Below are 22,987 nucleotides of genomic sequence, written 5' to 3'. Positions count from 1 at the left end.
CCCCTCACTTGTCTTTTCCATCTCTCAGTCACCCCTCTAGACAGATTCTATCACTTTACACATGAATTCTGGTCAGTCTCCTAATTATACAACATGCTCTAATTTCTTCTTGCACTAGAGTAACATGCACACAGCTGCCAAGATCACCCAAATAGCCCATAGGCTCCTCAAGAAAAGGAACCAAGCTGACTTTCATTGTTTTCAGATCATAGTCATCAAGGGACAGATATGTACCAAAAACACACAGTAGGAATCCAATGGATGGGTACTGAATAAATCTTTTTTAAAAAATACAATTAGGCCACTCAAAGAAGTTTAGTGCCTCCCTACCCCAATACCTTTGGAATATAAGCTCTTCAGTCAGGCATTCACTTAGTCCCTGGTTCTTGTTTCTGTACCTAACTTTGTCTGTTATTAATTTCTTATGTAAGTCAGCCAAATGAGGACAGAGCCTCTGCCAGCCCCTCACTGTGTCTTCATTAATGTCCACATAACTGTTTGTTCTGTTTGTTTTGGAGGGAGGTTTCAAGTATAGTAGAGACATCACTAAATTTGTGTTTTATCTGACTTGCTTTCTACAAGGAGTGTTCTGGCTGCTATATGGAAAATAGAGTTTAAAGAGAGAGAGAAAGAATGTGTGTGTGTGTGTGTGTGTGTGTGTGTGTGTGTTTTAATCCATGGCTCTCACATGGAACCATATAGTAAACAAATAAAAATGTTTTAATGAAAGAATGAATATTACCTTTATTTCAGAATGTCATCTTTTCTCCGTCAGTCCATCTGTGTCACTACTTTCAAGGGCAGATACATCACAAGCTCCAGGCATTATTTCTGGAGCAGTAAATCCCTTCGAACATTGCCTTATTCATAATTCTCTAGTAGCTAAAATACAGTTGGTATTTTATTACTACAGGCTAGATTTTGTCCTCTAATTTTTTCATATCCATATAATAGATTATGTTTCATTCTGATACAGCTCTTTTTAATTCCTGTTATTGTCTCTAATTTATATCCAAACCTCCCCAAAAGCATGAATATTGATTATTTTTATATTTTCTGTATTTTGATATGAGCCATGCTTTCTGATACTTCTTTTGCATGTATAGTGGCCCCTCCTGATCCATGGTCAGTCTTTGTCCGGAGGCATATGATCCTCCTGACATATTATCAGGAGGTCAGTAGTAGCCTAAAACTACATCACAGTGCCTACATCATTCACCTCACTTCATCTCATCACGTAGGCATTTTATCGTCTCACATCATCACAGGAAGAAGGGGGAGTACAGTATAATAAGATATTTTGAAAGAGAGAGAGGTCACATTCATATAACTTTTATTACAGGATAATGTTATAATTATTATATGCCATTATTAGTTACTGTTGTTAATCTCTTACTGCACCTAATTCATAATCTTTTCATAGGTATGCAGATCTAGGAGAAAACATAGCATATATCAGGTTTGGTACTATCTGTGGTTTTAGGCATCCATGAGGAGGAGGGTGTCTTGGAACATATCCCCCAAATAAGAGGGGACTACTATAGTATATATTCAATTTCTGAATAAAGTGTTTTTTCACTTTTGTCACAAGCAAACACTTTTTATGATAGCTCTGAGTCACAAGAACAGTTTTGATATTTTACTGAAACTGCCCTTGAAGGACCAAGGCTTACTAAGGCCCAGAGCCTGCTTTGATTCTTTTTATGTCCTGTGTGCACAGTGCTGTTTATTGTTAGTGAGACCAGGTGAGCTGCTGGTACAGATAATGCCCTGATTCAATTACATAGACCCTGTAGGAGTCTTAAAGTATTTATGCAAGGAAATCAAGTGTTCATTTTGTGACTAAGTTCTGAAGTAACCTGAAATGGATTTTTTAAATTAAGGTTTTATTTAGAAAAAAGAATAGGGGTGCCTGGGTGGCTCAGACAGTTAAGTGACCAACTCTTGACTTCGGCTCAAATCATGATCTCAGGGTTGTGAGATAGAGCCAGTGTCAGCCTTCAGGCTCCATGGGGAGTCTTCATGAGATTCCCTCCCTCTGCCTCTCCCACGACATGCATGCACCCTCTCTCTCAAATAAATAAATCTTAAAAAAATAAAGAATGAAAGAAAATAAATAGCATCAAGAGAATATAATAAAGGAAAGGTAACTGTGAATCAAAGGGAACAGAAAATTTTGTTCAGAAGAAAAATGCCTGAAAGACTAAACAGAATAAAGAAACTGAATCTACTCTACTTAGGACTGTCGGAGAATCAGCTGGAATCAGCTGCATGAGAGACGAGCTAGCACTGCCCGCCTCTGTCCCCACCATGTCTTGTATGAGAGCTGGGGCAGCAGTCAACTTGAATACGGGTGTTTTTCTCTCCACTGAGCTGAGTTCCTCAAAGGAAGGGGCCCTGTTTAAGTTTCCTTTGCATTCGTGGTACTAGTGAAATACAGAAGCTGAAGGGACTTCATTTTAGAAAAGCTCCATCTCTGCTCTTTTTCTACTGGGCTTCATTTACTCACGTTCCATATTTTGCCTCTAAATAAGCCAAAGAAGCCCTGTTCTCATCTCAAGGGGGAAGGAAGAAAGTGAATCGTTCTCTGAATTTTGTTCTAGGCCCCAAATCCTTGATAACAACTCAGAAAAGGCAGATCCCAAACATCTTCCAGGACGTTCGCTTCAAACAAACCTCAGCTGATAGTGACATCAATACTCCTAGCTTCACTAATTTACGCAATAGCACCTGTTGTTCACCTGACACCCACCTCGACTGGACCCTTACCCTGATTCCTGAAGAAACAGGTACCTTAGACCCTTTTCTAATTTATACCCCTCCCCCAAACAATGACAAGACTCATTCTCCTTTCCTTTCCAAGTCTCCCAGATACTCTGTCTGCTATTCTCTGTCACTCACGCTATTCAATAAACTCTTCTTCCCCTTCTTCTGGCTCCTGGCTTTTTTTGTTGTTGTTTTCATGTTTGATTTCTATCCTGCGCAAAGCCAAGGACCCTCCTGACTGGTCTTGTGACACCCTCCCCTGGGTCCTCGGACCCAGCCTGCCTACATCACTAGCATGGTTCTTGGCACATATTAATTACCCAATAACGTAGGTGGGAGAAAAGAAGAAAATAATATAGACTATGACATAAACAGAAGAAATGGAAATGAATTCAAAGAGAATGAAAAATAAGAGTAAAGTGAAGAAAACCATACAAAAACTCAATTAAAAATACCAATGGAGGGGTGCCTGGGTGGCACGGCGGTTAAGCGTCTGCCTTCGGCTCAGGGCGTGATCCCGGCGTTGTGGGATCGAGGCCCCACATCAGGCTCCTCTGCTATGAGCCTGCTTCTTCCTCTCCCACTCCCCCTGCCTGTGTTCCCTCTCTCGCTGGCTGTCTCTATCTCTGTGGAATAAATAAATAAAATCTTTAAAAAAAATACCGATGGAAAAAATCCTCACATTGTAATCTATTACAGGGAAAATGTAATAAAAATGGTATAGGAATATAAAATCATCACAAGAGCAGACATATATTGAACCAGGCTATATGCTAGGACCTCTGTACAGAGCTACACTAACCCTTCACAACCACTCCAGGGGGTGGAGTTAATTATGTGCATTCTGCAGATGAGGCAGCCGCTGCAGAAGGGATCCACATCTTGCGCAAATCTCAGTCATGTTATCTGCAGTTATGTCCAAAAGCTAGGCTCTTCCCAGTGTAACAATGGCTGCCAGGGTGATGACATGTGATGCTGAGAACCAAAATTATATCTCAGAGGTTAGTAGATACATATTCAATTAATCAACCTTTATTCAGTGGCCCAGTGTGCCAGACATGGCCCTATGCATGGGATAAATTTTTGAAAAACCCCATTGTTAAGGCTAAGGAGCTCAAAATCTAATGTAATGTGTTGGTGCAGCACTTAGGGGCCATATTTAAAGAGACACTCTTCCTCAGGGTTGTGAAGTATGCACAACCTTGCACAATCCTGACAGCAAATGCCTCCTTAAATTCTACTTCAGTAAATGCTTACTTACAAAAACAAATGGGCCCTGTTTCTGCCACTGCCACTGTCCCATATCATGTGATTTAGCAGCAGTGCCTATCAGGACTCATCCCCAAAAATTGGCAGGCTGGGTCTGAAGCTAAGGTGATCACTAACAACTTCAGTAAACAGGTGATCAGCATAGACTCTGGTCAACGTATGAGAGGCAAGACGTAGGAATTACTCAAAGTGGCTGTGGATAAATGAATAATTCCACAGAATTTGTCATTCTGACAAGTGCTTGCAGAGTTTCCTCCTCATCCAGAGGGGCCATAGTAATTTCATGTTTTCACATGCACAATAAGATATCAAAAAAAAAGGTATTTTTGTCTTCGTTTTTTTCAAAATTGTAGCCAATATATTTTTAGTTGCCGGAGCAGATCATATCATTGTTATGCAATCACAGGCTTCTCAGATAAGGATTTTTTTTTTTTTATATTCCTGTGGGCAATTTATATTCAGATCTTGCCATCCTGCAGTGGAATTTAAAAAGGATTACATAATGGATAAACCATATCATCATTTCACTGGTTGCCAAAATGGCTACATTAACTATGAACAGTTTAAGTGGGCAGTTTTCTTTGATTCACAAGAGAAAGAGAAAGCGGAGGTGGATGGGACAGTCGTGGTTGGTGATGTTATTGCTAACTTCTTAGCTCGGCTCATGGTTGTATGAGAATAATCTTATTCTGAGAAAACACAAGCTGAGGTATTAAGGTATGGAGTTTCATATTTGCACCTCACTTTCAAATGGCTCAGGGAGATATAGGAAAGAAAAAGAAAGAGAGGACAAAAGAAGTTAAGAGAAGGGTGAGGGGAGAGAAAATACAGTGAAGGATTCACAATTACTGAATGCAGTTAGTGGCTATATGAGTGGTCAATTTAATGTTTTTTTTTCATGTTTGAAAGTGAGGGAAAAATGAGGGAAGTATTCACTAGATCAAAATTATGAGCCAATAGGGAGAAAGTTGAACAAAAATAAAAATACCATTACAGATATGGGAAGTATCCAAAGAGAATTCACAGTTAGTAAGCATGAAATAACTTCAAAAAATGTCCAAAAGCTCCAGGCGGATGGGCTGGATGTGCTGGGTGGTGGGGACAGGCCATGACACACCTGTGCAAGCCATGTAGTGACCAGAGAGTAATGTTTGCACCTTGGAAACATCTGCTTGAGGTAGATGTCAGTCTAAAATGATTCTCTTGCCACGAAATTCAAGACAAAATTCTTCTTCCTATTGCCATGGAGGGAAAACAGCCTATCCAAGCAATTTCAAAGCACATGAACTGGAGGAGAATGAAACTATTCTAAATGCTATGGCCTAGCATATAAAAACAAAAATAGCTACAAGTATAAAGAAGTGTAGCTACAATATGACACACTTTGAACTCTGAATTTTGGAGCAATAGCAGATGGAAAAAATGAATATAAAATAATTTGTCCTGTATGATCCATAAAGTGACCTAGAAGAAAATCAGCAGGTGAACTACTCGGATTCAATGTGAAGGTAGGAAGAGTGCAAGGAGGTGCACCATATGAGCTCTTTCCACCCCACTGCCCTAACCTCCCAATCCCAGGTATTGGTATCAAAGGGACAGTATCTCATCAGGTGGTGAATTACCAGGAAATGGTGTTATAGCTCCTCTTTGGTTATTTTTTTTTAATTTTTAATTTTTATTTATTTATTTTTTGATGTAAAGTTCGATGATCCATTAGTTGCATATAACACCCAGTGCACCATGCAATACGTGCCCTCCTTACTACCCATCACCAGTCTATCCCATTCCCACCCCCCACCCCTCTGAAGCCCTCAGTTTGTTTCTCAGAGTCCATAGTCTCTCATGCTTCATTCCCCCTTCTTATTACCCTCCCTTTCTTTGGTTATTTTCTATTTTGATGAAAATTTTCCAATGTTTTCATCATTGCAAAATAAATGGAATGATAACACTTTTCAAAGTTCATTTATCTGACTGCACATAATACAATGTTTCGTAGTCTACCACATTATCAAAGTTGTTTTTCTCCCTGAGGATATTTAAGTGTGATATTGGCAGGTGTGTTATAACTTGAAGTACAAACATTATAATGTGCCTACATTTTCTTTTCAACATTGATACTGGATAGCATGGACCCAAGACACATCTATTTCCTATAGTTATTTCTGCATAAAATAACAGGAAAGATTGTTGACAAATAATATATATCCTATCCTATAAAATTCATCCTTGTCACATTTATTTTCTTATCATTTGGAAAGGTAGGGTGATGCTAACTGCTAGACGATTTTAGCCAAAATGGTTATCCAGCCTTTCAGAGAGACAGCATCCCTTGCAGAATAATGCTAGGATTGGGCTAAGTAAGCAACTGTAAATATAGAGAGAGTTCTTTCAAGAGCAGGAAAATGTACAGAGGAAGACGAAAATGATGCTAAAGAGGCTACAGAAAGAATGGTTTAACAGCAGGCATTAAAGGGATGATCTTAGGTTGCTAAAAATGACAAATATTCTGGAATGTGAGGCTCTCACCCCTAATCTTTGCAGAGTCTTGAAGTATAAGATCTGCAACAAAGTGGCTGCTTTTTCATCACTGGTCTATGTTGAAAGGTGATAGTGTCAATGTGGAAATTAATATTAGCAATCATATTTTTGTAAGAAGGATATTATTAGAAACTACAAGTTTTCTACAATGGCAACTTCTCTCAAGTAGCTATACTTAGCTACAGAAAAACCCAGAGACAAACTCCTCTAGCAGCATTACCTAATCATGCTTATGGCATTATTAAATCTATGGACACACAAGTCCAATTGAAGGTCAATGTAAATGGTTTCTTTATAGACTGTGCTAGCGCCCTTTCAACTTTGAAGACATCTTGGTTCACAATGAAAGTGAACATTTCCCTTTTAGTTTGATACTCAACAAATCTGTGGTTTGACCCCTTTGCTGATCTAACTGGAGTGGGAGACAGAGGGACATGGAAGCTGATGCTGAACAAGGGGTTTTAGCAGTTTTAAGTTAAGCAATCTTCTGGGGTCCACACTGCTAACACCTTTTGAAACTAAACTTTTATCTTTCCAATAGAAAATGCCAACAAATAGGAAAGAATCAGGCTTATCCCTTGAAAGGAAATTAGTTAACCTAATTCCAAAGTCTGTGGTTTGTAAGATATGTGTACCTGGGCTTTTCTATACATATGTAAGGTGTATTTTATTATATGACAATATGGCATGTGTAAATGAGGACACATTTGTGATACATTCTATTATGTTCATGTAGTTTCTCCAGAATTCTGTTTTGACTGGCTGGGTGAGAACAGGAAGAATCGGGGCTCTCCATTCCTCATGCCCAACCCCCTAGCCTCAAAACCATCCTCTTAAAGTAAAGAACCCAAAGGCAAACTTAAGGGGAGGAAAAAAAAAAAAAAAGGAGAGGAAAGGAAAAGACTAGGAGCCTGGGAAAGCAATCTGCAGGATCCTTTCCCTCGACTTCTCCGCTGGTTTCCTTGCTTCTATTCAACTCTTCCAAGCTCCCTTGCTAATACTGCTTCCTCAATTCTAGATTCTATTCCTTGTTAAAGTAGAGCTCTATTTATAATTTTATTGTCAACTACTGAGAAAATAAGGCTTAGCAATTGAGACTTGCATTTGTAGGAAATACACCAAGTCTTCTAATGACAGGTAGTTGAACAACCTGAGGCGGTGGGATGATGAAAGCTCTGGGCTGGCTCTGAGCCCAGCTTTGGCACTTTCTAGCTTGAGAAAGCTTGAGGCAAGTGACTCAGCCTCTCTGGGCCTCAGATTCTTCATCTGCAAAATGGGGCCCATAGTATCGGCTTTAAAAGTGTTGTTTTAAGGAATAATTTAAACAGTGACTGTAATGCACCTATTCTTGTACTTGCATAAGAATATGCTTGATAAACATTTGTCCCTGACCTCCACTGTCTTTCTCCTTCCTTTCACTGCCCCTCTGCGTCTTCCTGCCCTTTCTTGGCTCTTTCCTGCCCCTCACCACACCAAGAAAAGTCACTGCACACCACATGCGCCAGGCCCTTCGTGTTTGCTCGCAGATCCACTGTGCACACGTTGTGTGCTGCCTCAAAGCCTCCTCCTCCAGCCTATCTCCTAGGCCCTTGGCCACTGTCTCCTGGAAAGTCCTGGACACTTTTGCACCCCTACCTCAGCCTCTATCACTGTTGCCTCATTTCCGGCTGGCACCTCCACCTGTCTGTCTCTCCCATGAGAGCATCACTGGATTTCAAAACAGCCTCCATTGTATTCAGCACAACAGAAGCCCAGACCAGACTGCAGGAGACCTACAGAGGCTTTGGTCCCCTAATCACTTCTAATCTGAAAAAGGACCATGGAACGGGACACGGATTCTGGCTTCCCCAGTAGCTGCCTAGAGGGATCAGATGGTGTTACTTCCTGTGAGCAAACTCTGACCACAGGAAGCAGAAAATGGCATGGCACAGGTGCACACATCCTTCTTTCCTCCGTGCTCCAGCAGACAGTCTGAGTGGCCTGTGCAGAGATCTGTGTGAGGCTGAAAGACTAGTTGTACTCAGTGAAGTGGCATCCTGGTGGTGCGGCGTTTTTCCATGCCTCCATGGCCTCTCCCCTTCCCCTTCATTCTTCCATCTCTGAGATTCTATTTCCCAGTAATGCACTAGCACTTAAGCCTTGTTTAGTTTTAAGGTTTCAAGGAAACCTGTGAACTACATTGTCCAGGCTTTTTTGCCAATGTCTTCTGGATGATGTTGGCAAAATGCAAGGACCTAATGGGAGACGGAAAAGAAGGAGAGAGGAGAAGCCAAGGTATCTTCTCGTGCCCACTTCAGGGGGCATCTCAGGAGCAGTTGTGACTTCTTCCTGGATCCCTCTGCCCTAGGGTGAGGATGATTCTTGCTGATGGTGACCTCTGAGGTGCCCTGGGCATCCTCCTTCACTTTTATAACCAATTTCATATATTAAATTCCCTCTATCAAACAATCCGGCAAGGGTTCTTTTTTCCCTGTCTGAACCCCCTAACTAATATAACACACAACCATAAAAAGTTTGATTTTATTGAACTGTGTTTATGGAATGGTTAAAATAAATTTCTGTTTCTGTAAGATATTATATTTATAAGATATTATATTTATATTTCTAAAAATCAGTAACATAAGAAAACTGGACTTCTAATTACTTTGAGGGAAATTACCATAAGAGAGTTCTATGGGTTATCATAAAAAGAGTCAAATCATTTATTTTAGCACTTTAAATGGCATTTGATATTGAAAATGAATACTTCTTTTCTAAACATTATATTCCCCAGTTAATGCAAGTGCAAGTCCTACAATCACCTTGCTCGTTGTTGCCACTCTCCTATCTTCGTAGAGGCTACTGAGGGATCTGGCTGTCTGCATCCTGGGCCTGGTAGGTGGCAAATTGGTGGTGAAAGAATATAAGTACTATCATTTGGCAAATGGGATGCAATTTGTTTCCATACCTCCCTTGGTGCTTATAGGAAACAAACAAATATTCCACCCCCCCCACCTCCACTCCAGGTGCCATTGAGAACAGCCATATTTTCCTCCTGCAAGGTACAAAATATTTCTAAAATTAGACCCCAAGAGATTTGCATTTATAGCAAGTGCTCTGTAATGGCTCCGCGATGATTTCTGGGATCTCCTTCAATAACAAACGCTGCATGGGCGTAATGCAAACGTGTTGCCAGAAATACTTCAGTATCTAGGCAAAGAGATGTATGCAAACAGCCTTTCCTCTGAACTTGGGGAGGAAAGGCCTGTCTTCTGGAATGTACAAATTGGAATCCACATGGTATGTGAGCCCCCATGCATGGCCTGCCAGCAATCACAGTGATAGCAGGGAATTGTGAAAGGGGGCTAGAGTTCAGAGATTCTTTAGACTGACTTGCTTTCTCTTGCCAGGGTTGGCTGGTTGCTTGTTCTTATACTCTGAAAAACCCAACTTTGTAGTTCCATAAACTGTTTTAACAGTGGTTGTGTGCAGCATAGACAATATTACCACACAAGCAGGAAAGGCTTGAGCCAGACGTGTGACCCACTCTTTGAGTCGCAGAAGTACCTGAGCTCAGGGCATCTCTTTTGTCCCCATGGTATGACCCCCATCTCAGATGTCCTGTTTCCCCACCATCCAGAAAGGGTAACAAACATAGAATCCAGTGGTCTGGCATCTAGTGGAAATAGTCAAGAAGCTATGGGCTTCTGGATTTTAAACCAACGGACAGCCTTGAGTGAAAAAATTTCATCAGGACAAGAATCAGAAATGGGATTCCTGGGGAGGAGCCCATACACACTGGTGTGGCTGTAGCCATGCTTACACTGCTGAAATACTTCTGTGCAGAGTGGAAACTCATGGTATTGTCGAGCCTCCTGAATGCCCCATGCTACTCCAGCCTTGCAGGACTCCTTGCCCATATCCTCCCATGATCCAAGGAACAACCCTGGGCTGGGCAGCAGGCCTCCAGCACCCTGTCACAGCACCAGGAAGGAGTCCATTCTGATTGGTTAGTTGTCCTGACAATTATTAAGTACTTTTAATATCACATCTGCATAGAAGGCACAGGAAATTTAAAACGAGGGTGAATAAAATGAATGTAACCTTGTGTGTTAACTATAATAAAAAAATAAAATGCAATCAACCAACCCATCAATCAAACGAACTAGGGTGAACTCTCTCAGAAGTCTGTTGCTTCCTCAAAGTGGCCTGTATCACTGACGGTTTGAGTCCATCACGACAGCTCTTCAAAAGATGCTGCCGTTTCCAAATCCTCTGCCTTCACTGACCAGTAGAGGTGAGGCTCTTCTAGTTTCTGCACCAGCACTTCCGCACATGACCAGACCCCTCAGTGTACCTGTCAGGGCTTCTCACCACAGGGGCGGTTCCGCAGCTCCCAAGAAGGGCAGGCGGCCTGGCAGCGTGGCTGGGGGCGGGGGGCACGTGGCTGGAGGGGCCAGCGCCTCCCATGGTGTCCACTCCAGCCCAGCTGTGCTGTGCGACATTGACGTGACAGCCTGTCTGTTCCAAGAGCTGAATCACAGAAAATTAGAGAGGGGAAAGACCTACTAGGTCATTTAATCCGTCCTCTTGCCAGTTGGCAGTCACGGCCCTACATTCCATTTCCTAGTGCATCATCTAGTTCAGTTTTAAATAGCATGGATCCAGGGAGCGCTGTTGCCCTGCCTTCTTCACTGAGAATTCTCTCTAGCTTGCCCAGCCAAAGGCTAGATATTTGATGTTTATTTACTCTACTGTTATGCATACAGCAATATTGTGGTCACTCACTTGCCCCAGGCTGATAAAAAAGCTTCTAAGAATAATTAGGAAGTGAGGAGTCTCTCTTGGCTAGAAAATGCCAATTTCAGGAAAATCAAAGAATGTGGTGGTGAAAGGAGAACTGATAAGCAGCTTCCGTGTTAGTTCATTTCAACTTCTTTTCTGTTCATTATGTGGTTATTTTGTATTGTTCAGCTTCTGCTTTCTTTAACAATAGCTACAACTATGACTAAGCAGTATCACTGGTTTTGGTTTCCACATTTACTTCTGTTTCAATTTTTAATTCGAGTATTTTTCCCCTTGCTTTCTATACCATATTGAAGATTTCGGCTCATCATTGCAATTCAGATAAGGGCTATTCTTAAATATTCGAATGGTTTGCCTATTTCATTTCCTAATCTTTCTTTGTTTTTCCAATTTTAGCTAAACACAAGAACAAAAACAGAAAGCTTGGCACACTCTTTCTGGACAGTCTTGTCTAAGAAAAATGTTTTTCTTTACATTGGCCCCTCCAGGTGGCCTCCTCCTGTCCGAGAATGCATCTGTGGCCAGCTTACCTTAATTTGACCCTTTAAGCAAGGCTCACTGCACACAGACCGTACCACTCCACTCTTGTTCATTTGGATTTTGTAATCATCTATGTTCAAAACGCCTTCGTGCCAGGTTCCAACATGTACGTAGTCATAGCGATTAGCTTCTGTGTTCTGCAGATTCATGATATCATACCTACGGAGAGAACAACACATGTGTCTTGGAGAGTATGGACATGATGCAGAAAACAAAGAAATTTGGTAAACAGATATAATAGAAGGGAGATAAGAGCAAGAATCATCCCACGTCCTAATGCCTGTCAATATTTTATTTCGTTTCTAATGTTTCCTCTGATTTTCCAAAATGTGTTTCATTCTGTAGTCTCCGTGTATTGTCCATATCTGCTAAAGAATGTATTACTTTTGTGCGTTTCTCTGCTTATTCTCCCCCCAAATAATCCTATGTGTGCTGAGTTGATTACCATCTCCTTCAAATCATTATTCACTAAGTTATTCTTCGAATAAGTCATGATTCTTGAGAACATTAATTTCTTAACTTGATTACTTTCATTCTAAAGTCCTTTTTCACATTCAGCTGTCATTTTCATTACACTGGATTAAAAGAAGTGAGTTTTACCAAGACTGGAACCTATTTTAGGTGCTAATAAAGCAAGAAATCTGAGAAACACAGCTTTAATTAACAAGGATGTTGGGGATTTAACATCTTGAGCACTGACATTTAAACTGTCCTCTTCCCTGATTAGGACAAACATTTCTGAATCTAAATAATCCGTGTCAGTTACTCCAGTAATTTCAAATGCTGCAATGCTACAGTATGGCAAAATCTACATTTTGAAATCCTCACTGCAGCCAGAGTGTGCTCTGGGGGCCAGACCTCATCATTTTTCAGTGTGGGCAATGGAGAGCATTCTCCAAAGCGATGAAAAGAGCACAGGACTTGACATTAGAATGCGTAAGCTAGAATCTCTTTTCTAACATTTTAGCAGTAGATTGTGCTACCTAGGAATGTCACTAAACTCTTAAAGGTTCATGGGGTTCTTGTGAGGATTAATTAGCATAAGCCATGTAAGAAATGATTTCACAATTGGGACAAATGCATATGTAAGGCAATATCACTATATCATTCATATTTGTATTACTATGAATGTCCTAAAATACTCTGGTTATTTTCATTACCATAAGAAAACTGGAGAACAAAAGCTGTCTCTCTCAGTCATTGGAAATCCTTTGGCATTCTTCAATCTTTTCTCCATGTTGCTATTTACTCCAAGTAAGCTATAACTCATGTGGCAGTTTCTCAAAAATGTATGCCTGACTCCCCCTTGCTGCTCTGCAAAATGGGGTTCTTTTTGCTGCAGTACCTGTGCAGTTCTCACTGTTCTGCCCTAGAATATAAGAGGCATGGTCTCTTGCTCTTTGTGCTTGACCTGAAGAAACAGATGGTAATTACCTAACATGTATTCCTCTTCTTCATCTCCCAACCACCAACACCATCCATTTTGCAATTCTTTCTCCCTAAATCCGACTTCGACTCAGAGTCCTTCTCAGCCCAGCACTCCAGGAAGCTACTGTCAACCTTAGTTGGCATCCAAAACCTACTGGCTATATCTGGCTTAGTTCTTTATCCAGACAACTAATATCCTTTGTTGGCTTTTCTGTCTGTTCTTAATGTGCAAATGCATTCTGCCACCAACAGGGTAGCTAGTGGCTTCTCCACATCCACATTCCGTCATTTCTCTAAAGGGAAAGGGGACTCTGGGAGAGAAAAGGAAATGTCCCCCCTACTTTTCCAGGAGAATGGAACGTACCAGATGAGAAGAGAAAATGGCACACCTAGAGCACATTGTTCATCTCTCTGCTGCTCTGTTGGCTAATAAATAGAGGTTCTCATTCTCCTTGTTGTGGAGCCAGCCCAGCATGTTCTTCACAGCGGCTCTCTAAGAGATATCCAAGTGGCTATTAACCGTGGGCTGGTGTTCCTACTCATCTTGCTGATCAATGATGATAATCTACACCTCTAATATTTTTCCATTTTAAACTCATGGTTATAGAACCTGTTGTGAATGTTTGGTGAATAATTTCTTTTTTCTCTTCCTGTAATTTTTATGTTTTATCCCATTTTGTTATTGACTCTCCTTATGCACTTTCAGTGAAGACTTTGGGGGCTATGCTAGCTTTAGGGTATCTTTTTCCTATAAATCAGTTTCCTAAGACTTATTTCAATCCCCATTTGCTCTTCAATAGGAGAAACCAGTTCACACTTCGTTAGCATTTAGAAACTGAAAAATTCATAATATTTTGGCATGAAAACACATTTTCAAAAAGCTCCAAAAGCCAGAGGACAAAAATACTGAGAGATACCAAGGGAAAAAACTGAGACACTAAACAGAGGCCTTCCCCTGTGTTATGTGTGTTAATGAACACAGCTCTTTTTTCTTGACCCCAGAGTCCCTTCTCAGCATGTTGGCATTTATTTGGAATATCCTCATGCTGTAAATTACAATTTTATAGCACCCTCTCGCACTCAGTTTATGTTGCATGATGATTAACTAAAATAATTACATGAGGGACCAAGAGCATGAACAGGGGTATGAGAGGGGATGGAAGCAGAGGGAGGTGGTTGAAACAGAAGCTGAACACAGATTAAGCTGACCAGTTTCAAGCATGTGGAAATGATCCTTGAAAAGGAACCCAGGGGAAAGCTCATGATTTGAACATGTAATTACGCATGGAGGATAAACAAGCTAAAACTGTGTGCCTATATTTTGGCTAACTTCCAAATAAAGAGAGCAGGAGGAAACTCATATGTATGGCATGTCTAAAAGGCATCTCATCCTGTGCTGGGCACACTGTGTACATTGTCTTAGAGAATCATGAGGGAAGGTTTCCATTCCAAATCTGACAGTTTATAGAGCCCAGTTTCCAGTGGAACCCAGGGTGACAATCATGCGCTTGAAGGAGAGAGTGCTCAGTGTTCTGAATCTTAGGTCCATTTGTTCCTTCTGGTACTGTTTCCCAGGGTGCCTGCCACCTGGAAGCTTTCGACATCCCCAGGCCCTAAATCATTCCATCCACCCCACTCATATTTGGAACTACATCTCCTCCTACCTAACTGGCAGCCTGGAAGGAATCTGATAAATTCATCATTGTCTGAACATTGAGCAGTGTCTGAACACACAACTTTAAGCTTACATGAAAGGAAGAGATATGTTGGGAATTACTTAGGGTCAGATAGTCTCTTACAGTACCTTTGAAATGACATTAAGCAGGCTGCCAGCATCTTTGCCTAATTTTAGGATTAGCTAAAAGGCAGCGTGATGTGGCAAAAAGATTATAAGCATCAGATTCAGACAGCACTGCCTCTACCAGCTACTCACTGCATGAATTTAGGTGAGTTTCTTAGTTTCTCTGACACTCGGTTTATCATCTGTAAAAGAGGATAATGATATGCCTATAGCAGTGAGGATTAAATGATTTGATGTTCCATTTTAACACAACATATGCTTTCCTAAAATTTCTCATTCTGCAAAATCATATACTGAAAGATAACAGGGCTTATGAGAGGAAAAAAAACCAAAAACCAAGATTGTGGGCATACTGTATAGCAGCCAAGCTGAGGGCCTTTTTCTTTCCTGCAGCAGACTTTAATCTTTTCCCACGATTCTGATTATCCCTTGCCTAGAAAAATTCATATGAACGAACACAACTGTTCTTTAAACTGACATCATTCTCTACCTCTCACATGTGAACTAGCTGATATTATAAAAGCAAAGGTTGCAGAACAGACTATATATAAAATGACTTAGGGAAAAACATATATATTTACTAGGTTTAATTTTTCTTTGCTTCCTAATTCTTTGGATGCCATAGAGACTTGATACCAGAAAGAAAATTCTTTTCTTTTTTGTTTCAAGAGACATATTAGCAGGAACATAAGGTTAGCCCAAGGAAAGGGGATACACAAAGAGGACTTAGCTCTCTTCATATATTAAGCTCTTTTTAAAAAAAGATTTAATTAGGGGGGCCTGGGTAGCTCAGTCGTTAAGCGTCTGCCTTCGGCTCAGGGCGTGATCCCAGCATTCTGGGATCGAGCCCCGCATCAGGCTCCTCCGCTGGGAGTCTGCTTCTTCCTCTCCCACTCCCTGCTTGTGTTCCCTCTCTCACTGGCTGTCTCTATCTCTGTCAAATAAATAAATAAAATCTTTAAAAAAAAAGATTTAATTAATGTATTTATTTGACAGAGAGAGAGAGAGGGAGCATGAGCAGGGAGGAAGGGCAGAGGGAGAGGGAGAAGCAGACTCCCTGCTGAGCAGGGAGCCCTATGCAGGACTCTATCCCAGGACCCCAGGATCATGACCTAAGCCTCAGGCAGACATACAACAGGCTGAGCCACCCAGGGGTCCCATATATTAAGCTTTTATTAAAATATTACACAACCAGCATGGCCTTGGGACCAATCAATCAGATAGATGTGGGTCTGGTGCTGGGGCTGCCAGGGAGGGGCCTGCGGCTCAGGTGTAATCTCTCCCGTTTCTTGGGCTCATAGGAGGTTCCACATTCTGAGGGAAGGGCCAGGGTAATAGCTGAGTAGGGGGGTGGTGCTGGAAGAATACAGGATTGTCAGTGTTTACCAATAAGTTTTCAATGTTTTATAACATAATTTCCATCAAAGATTAGCCCTATCTTTTGACCTTCCTAGTCGTATCTAACCTCATGACACCTGGAAACCATGGAACCAAAGGGACCCAGGCTGCCATCTGTCTAGTTCAGAGAGGATCACAAGGTTATTTGAACCCATTACAGAAAAGACTGCTTTACCTTCCAGGAGCATCCCCTTTCTCATCAAACCACACCTCCTCTCCAGACACACCAATGAATGTGGACTTGATGAGAAAGTCCAGGAGTTTGCTGCCGTCGATGGGCTTCATGGCATCACAGAGGCCCACGTGGCCTGGGCAGAGGGCATGGTGCATGTTCTGTAGCCCGTGAGCCATGGCATAGATGGCATTGATGACAAACCCCATCTTACTGTCCTGGACATAGTTTTCTTCTAAGCTTTCATTGCCTGCAACACAAAAAACAACAGGGTTGTGATAATTGTTTAATTTTCAGTGCTTTTCAGGGGTCTCAGAGGAAGGAAAAGTCAAGTCCACTTGTTTAAGCCTTATGCATGTGACTAGTTCTAATTCTATGTGCAAATAGTTTGTTCAATTTTATTTTCTGAATTCAATAATGGTTTCATAACATATGAAACAAACACCATAGAGGTGAAAATAAAGAACTTTCAAATATTGCAAGGAAATCCTTAAGGAGCAGTGAAAATAACTCATTCCCTCTTGGCTCACAGAGACTTATATTAAAAGTCTCCCTATATCATGGTACTGGGAAAGTGTTTTTAATATCCTCTACAACAATTCACAATCTAGAATAACTCGGTTTGTGTATTACCTAAACCCTGATATTTTCTTTTGATGATTCCACTAACTTCATCATGTCTAGGGCCACAAAAACCCAGACTAAGAAGAACTAGGTAGTACGAATCTCTCCTTATATATGGTTGACAGTATAGAAATATTTGAATCAGATTTGCTGATTATTAGAAACTCAGGTATTTTTTCTTGATGGAAAAGTCATACTACACATTTAATTTTAGCCTTTAACATTTACCCATGAATTTCAAAAACCCTGCAACCATTTTTACCTATGTTACAGTGATCAAAAGTTCCCCAATTGCCAAGCAAGTTTACCAAGAATAGTATCAAGTTAGATATGAGCTTCATATCAGAAGTCTAAACTTTAGGACTTATGTATGGATAAGAAATTCAGAACCCAACTGGATTTGTTGCAAACAGATAATAGGTTTGAAAAACAAAATAGATTTGGAACACATCACTGGCATAATTCAGAGATTTTGTACTTAGTTCCAGAAATTTGCTTCTCTCTATGGCGGGCTTTCCCTCCCCTCTACCCCCACCCCCACTCCTAACCAATAGTGAGGCTTCTATGCTTTGTATGCTCCAGGTGCTAGAAGCTGGGAAAGGTCATGAGTTCAGTCGTTGATGGGGCTGAGAAAAGCACAGGGCTCCTTGCACCCCCAGGCAGCTGACCTCTTCATTCCATCCTAGATAGACCACTAGACGCTAAGTTCCCTGCTACAGAGTAGCAGAGAAGCAAGAGAAGGTTGGAGTGTTTAGAAGAAATAGTAAAGAGCTCTGATTTTGATGTTGAGCTTGAGATGAAATATGACATTTCTAAAAAGTAATTTTTTTTTAAGATTTATTTATTTTAGAGAGAGAGAGCATGAGTGGGAGAGGCAGAAGGAGAGGAAAAGAGAATCCCAAGCAGACTCCAATTTGGGTATGGAGCTGACGTGGGGCTTAATCTCACAACCCTGAGATCATGACCTGAGTCCAAACCAAGAGACAGATGTTTAACTGACTATACCATCCAGTCACCCCTAAAAAGTTATTTTTAAAAGCTTAACTATTTAAATATATTTTTTACAGATTTTATTTATTTATTTATTTATTTATTTATTTATTTATGTGTGAGAGAGAGCACAAGCAGAGTGAGAAGCAGGCTCCCCATCGAGCAAGGAGGCTGCTGTGGGACTTGATCCCAAGACCCTGGGATCATGACCTAAGCCGATGGCAGATATTTAACTGACTGAGCCACCCAGGCATCCTCACTTGTCTTTTTTTACATTATAAATTTTATATCATGCATAACCAACCTTTATATGTTATTGCTATGTTGTTTTCCTAAAATTTCAATTTTATCTTAGATTAAAAAAAATCATTTTTCTTATTTTTTCCCTCTTTTACCCACATCTAAACACTACATTGTTAGCCTGATGTTATTCCCCCTCTACTAACAACTATTTTATTTTATAATGCTGCTTTATTTAAAATTTCTTAATGTCCTGATCAGAAAAAACATGGCTTAATATATATATTCTATAACAAGGCAGGATCCATCACCTATTTGGGGTTAATTGTAAGTAACTCTATCAGATATTTATTCTGTGCCATCATATCCCTAACACTGTGTGAATGCATAATGGCATGTTATGGGGTACAAAAAGTTAATAAATTGATATTCATGACCAAAGAAGTTTATAGTCTAGTTGAGGTGATGGGACATGTTCACATGATTCAATTAGGCAACATGACCTGAGAGTATATAACAACAAGATAGGCTGAAATAATGACATGCTCAATTGTGAGACACAGAAACCGACCGGAAAGGGAAGTCCACGCTATAAAAAATGTGAATGTGCTAATTGTGAACTTCAGATTCACACAGGAAGAGAGAGTGCAGAGGGCCCTGCAGCTTTGCCTCTCAGTGGAGGGATTTTTCAGAAGAGGAGCTGATCCTGGCAGAATCTAGACACCTACATGACTGGATTTCAAGGAGTTGCCAGGAATTTTCCATCAGCTATCCTGGAATATTTGTTAGAATGTTCTCATCCCAGAGCCCACTTAGAACCATGTCCCACCCTGCCTGTAGGGTTGTGCCAGCCCAGAGAGAACCCATCAGGGGAGGAAGAATCAATCTCTGTAGAATAAGACAATATTGTGTTTTTATATTTAATATTTTTTCTAGCTGGGAAAAAATGGATAGTGAGAAAGAAACAATGGGAAAGGTATTTTATATAAATGAAGAGAGACTAGTTTACTCTTTTGTATGTGTATGTGTCTGTATAGTTTAAAATCCTATAAATAAATTCAGAAACCTGTCAGAAGCAGGAGATGTAATTAACTACTACCCAGAGAAGTCCTTTAAATTCCCCATGCTTAAGAGACAGACAGCATGAATTTCCATCTCTAGGGTGTTGCTTACTAGTTATGGAGCTGGGAGCAAGATCAATTTCTTCAGCTGCAAAACGAGGGTCTTAATATCCTTTTCATAAGATTTGAAGGGAGGTAAGCAGAGTATAAGTACACAGATTTCAGTTTGTCCCATTCTCTCTTAAAAGAAAGCTTGCTAACCTTAAACATGTTTAGTTTTGAAAATCATTTTGAGCTGTGGTAAGTAGCAGGAAAACAATATAGTCTGGGCAACAACTGCCCTTGAAAGATGGCCTTAAAGTCAGCTGGTTGGTTGAAAAGTAGGCCTTCAGCGTCTGAGATGACTTGGAAATCAGGAAAGATCATAGATGTAGAGTGGAGACAGCACACTGTCCAGTTAACATTTCAGAGAAATAAGCATTTCTTCATTTCTTAAATATTCCTTAGATCACTACAGTATTTATTGTGAAGGTAGATTTTATGAAAGCTAGTTGTCTTCTCCACGGGGGTCTCTTATCTACTTTCGGTAATTGGATGGAGGTTAATATACCATCCATATCAGCCTTGACAAATGATCACAGTTATCAGCTGAAAATAATACCCACTTATTACCACACAGTTCTGTAGGTCAGAGGACTCAGTATAGCATGGCCCAGTTGGATCTTGTGTAGCATCTCATAAGAATGTGGGGATGAATCCTTACCAAGCTCATTTAGGTTATTGGCTGAATTCTGCTCTTTGTAGCAGTAGTGCCGGGGTCCCTGTTTCTCCCCTACCTGTCAGCCAGCAGTTATTCCAATAAGTTTTCTACACTGTCCATATGGCCACTCCAACGAAGGTGGGTAGAATCCCTCTCATGTTTTAAATCTCTCCAATTTATCCTTTTGCCACATTTTTCTGCTTTTAAGGCTCATGTGGTTTAGATTGGGCTACATGGATAATCCAGAAAAATCTCCTTATTTTTAAGACCCTTTAACCTTAATTATCTCTGCAAAGTATCTTTGTCACGTTACATAACATTCAAAGGTTGCAGAGATTTGGACATCAGCAGAGGGCCATTCTGCCTACCACAAAAGTTAAAAGCTATTACTCTTCATCTATTTTCAGAGCATATTGTCTTCCTAAAAAAAAAAACAAAAAAAAAAACAACTTCCTTATTTCAGTTAAATGATCTTGGTTACCCTTGCCATCTAACAGGCTTGGAATGTAATCCCTCAGAGGAGTAGTTCCTGGCATTTAGCAGACACTGATTTGCCTCAATTATGTGCTTACTTGTTTTGGATTCTTGCCTAACACAAGTGACAAGTGTATCTTCCCATCCCTGCTGTGGTTCTCAGTTGTAGGATCTATTTTCTAGATTACCAAATAGAAAAAAAAAAAAAAGTGTTTCTTATTATAACCATATTTCATTAAACCTAAATATTTTTCTGTACGTATTATTTGGGACAATGGTCAGGAAAGTAATTAGAAATAGATTGTACTACATTTCCTGGTAATGTGGGCAAACATAGATGCTAAATCATCTGGTGTCATCAGTAGGATTCAGCTGGTAGGGGAGATTCTGGTTTCCTGATGAGGGACTGGTCCTGTCATTGAGGATGTGCTGCTCCCAGGAAGGAGTTAAGCTCCTCCTCATAGGGGGGCAAACAATGGTTGCAATGGCTGTGAATGAACCAGAGCCAAAATCCTAAATCCTGAGGAGCTAATTCTTGTATCCATGTTTTATTACTGGTTGTATCTTTTTTTACCCAGTTCAAGAAAACAATCATTGATTCATTCTTCATCTTTCCAATATTTATTTCAAGTCTAGAAAGACACAATGGGGAAAAGTCAGATCACACATTCTTATAAAATTCTGGTTCTTCAGGCTGATTTTTCTCTTCCTCTCTTTGGCTCGTTTCTCCTTCAACCATTTCACTGCTAATTAGGATTCTAACAAAAATGAACAGAAGTAAAGAAGTGAAATGCACAGGTACATCTGACCCTAATTACTGGTGTGAGATTTGGGGAATGAGAAGGTGAAAACCAGTGACCAGAAAGTTGGACTTTTAGTCGTCCTTGCTAAATGCCAGTGACAGTCATCGATAACTGAGTGGCCCCATTCTCAACCTATGGAGTACCTTTAATATAAACATCTGGGCATAATTAGAATCCAAATTATTTTTTAAGATGATGAAGCTGGACCCAGAAACATTTCTACCTTGTGCATAGCCACACAACACAAATACCATGTAAATTTTCTCAAACAATATCTAGAAAGTTGACCCTATTTTTTTCCTGGGTATATATGGAGATGTCAAAGCCAGAATTTGTTACTGAGTTACAGTTGCACTGAATAAGAATCAATATGAATAAGCTAAGACCAGAATGAAAATCTGCTATTCTCTCTCATACATGCTTTCCACCACTTATGTCTGGCTAGGTGTGGAACAGTCCTAGGGAAAGTGGGTATGCTGTACTGCAGTGGTTTTGTGCGCTGGAAAGCACCAGATGTGTCATTACTTGCATCTTCACATGCTATTAGTGTGCCATGATACCTTGTTTCCCACTAATAAATCACCATAAGCTTGAGGCCTTTGTCTTGACAACCTTATTTTTTCTTAGCCCAAGACTATTCCATGGTCCTGGTGATATATGACCAGACCTCATCCTTGCTTGAATTCCTGTATACAGAATCCCTCTTCATTTGAAAGGCTTTTTCCCTTTGAAATTCAGCCAAAATTTAATGAGAAAACTTATCCATTATGCAGTCTTACTCTTAAAGCAAATATGAGTCTCCAGTTACGGAAATCTTGTAGGTACTATCTGCCTTCAGTTAGGAATAATTTAGAAATTGAATAAGAAATCCCTTTCATTGACTGACATTTTGAAGATTAAATCTGAAGCCTCTTGAACTTCATTATAGCTTCATGAATATTACAAGCCTTCAAAACTTGACTGTGGCTTTGAAACTCAGCCAGGAAGGTATCAATGGTGTTAAAACCTGTATTTATGTAATGCCCTTTCTTCCAACTGGTTTAAAGCACCCAGCATATTGTTTTGATTTATCTCCATGACATGCACATAAGTTGTTAGGTAGAAGGTCTCACTATCTCTACTTTATAGGGAGGATCCCTAGGGCCAAGGAAGTGACAGAAAAATACAAAAAACACATACTTCTCTAGCAGATATTTCTAAGCTCTGAATCCCTCTCTGGGAAAGTTGCTCTCACTGCTGAGTTTCCTCTTATTTGTATTACACTGTGTTAGCTATGCATTCAACCCTCAACGTCTGCCTCAGCCTGGTGCCCAACTCCTGCGGTCCACTTCTCTTCAT

At 40.4% G+C, this 22,987-nt stretch overlaps 1 protein-coding gene across 3 annotated transcripts in view; it reads right to left on the bottom strand.

Moving 5' to 3' along the window:
* Window positions 1-22,987, bottom strand: part of GRM1 (glutamate metabotropic receptor 1) — a 388,457-nt gene that overhangs the window by 51,057 nt on the left and 314,413 nt on the right. For all 3 annotated transcript variants that reach the window (XM_002922790.3, XM_011229357.3, XM_034669260.1), the window contains exons 4-5: window positions 16,701-16,947; window positions 11,889-12,057 (exon numbers count right to left, since the gene is read on the bottom strand). In XM_002922790.3, coding sequence (XP_002922836.1) covers window positions 11,889-12,057; window positions 16,701-16,947 — 416 coding nt within the window. The remainder of the gene's footprint in view (window positions 1-11,888; window positions 12,058-16,700; window positions 16,948-22,987) is intronic.

The sequence above is a fragment of the Ailuropoda melanoleuca genome, chromosome 10 (genome assembly GCF_002007445.2).
Source record: "Ailuropoda melanoleuca isolate Jingjing chromosome 10, ASM200744v2, whole genome shotgun sequence".
NCBI classification, from domain to species: Eukaryota; Metazoa; Chordata; class Mammalia; order Carnivora; family Ursidae; genus Ailuropoda; species Ailuropoda melanoleuca.
The sequence above is the reverse complement of the archived record's forward strand: the minus strand, read 5'-3'. Positions and strand labels throughout refer to the sequence as shown.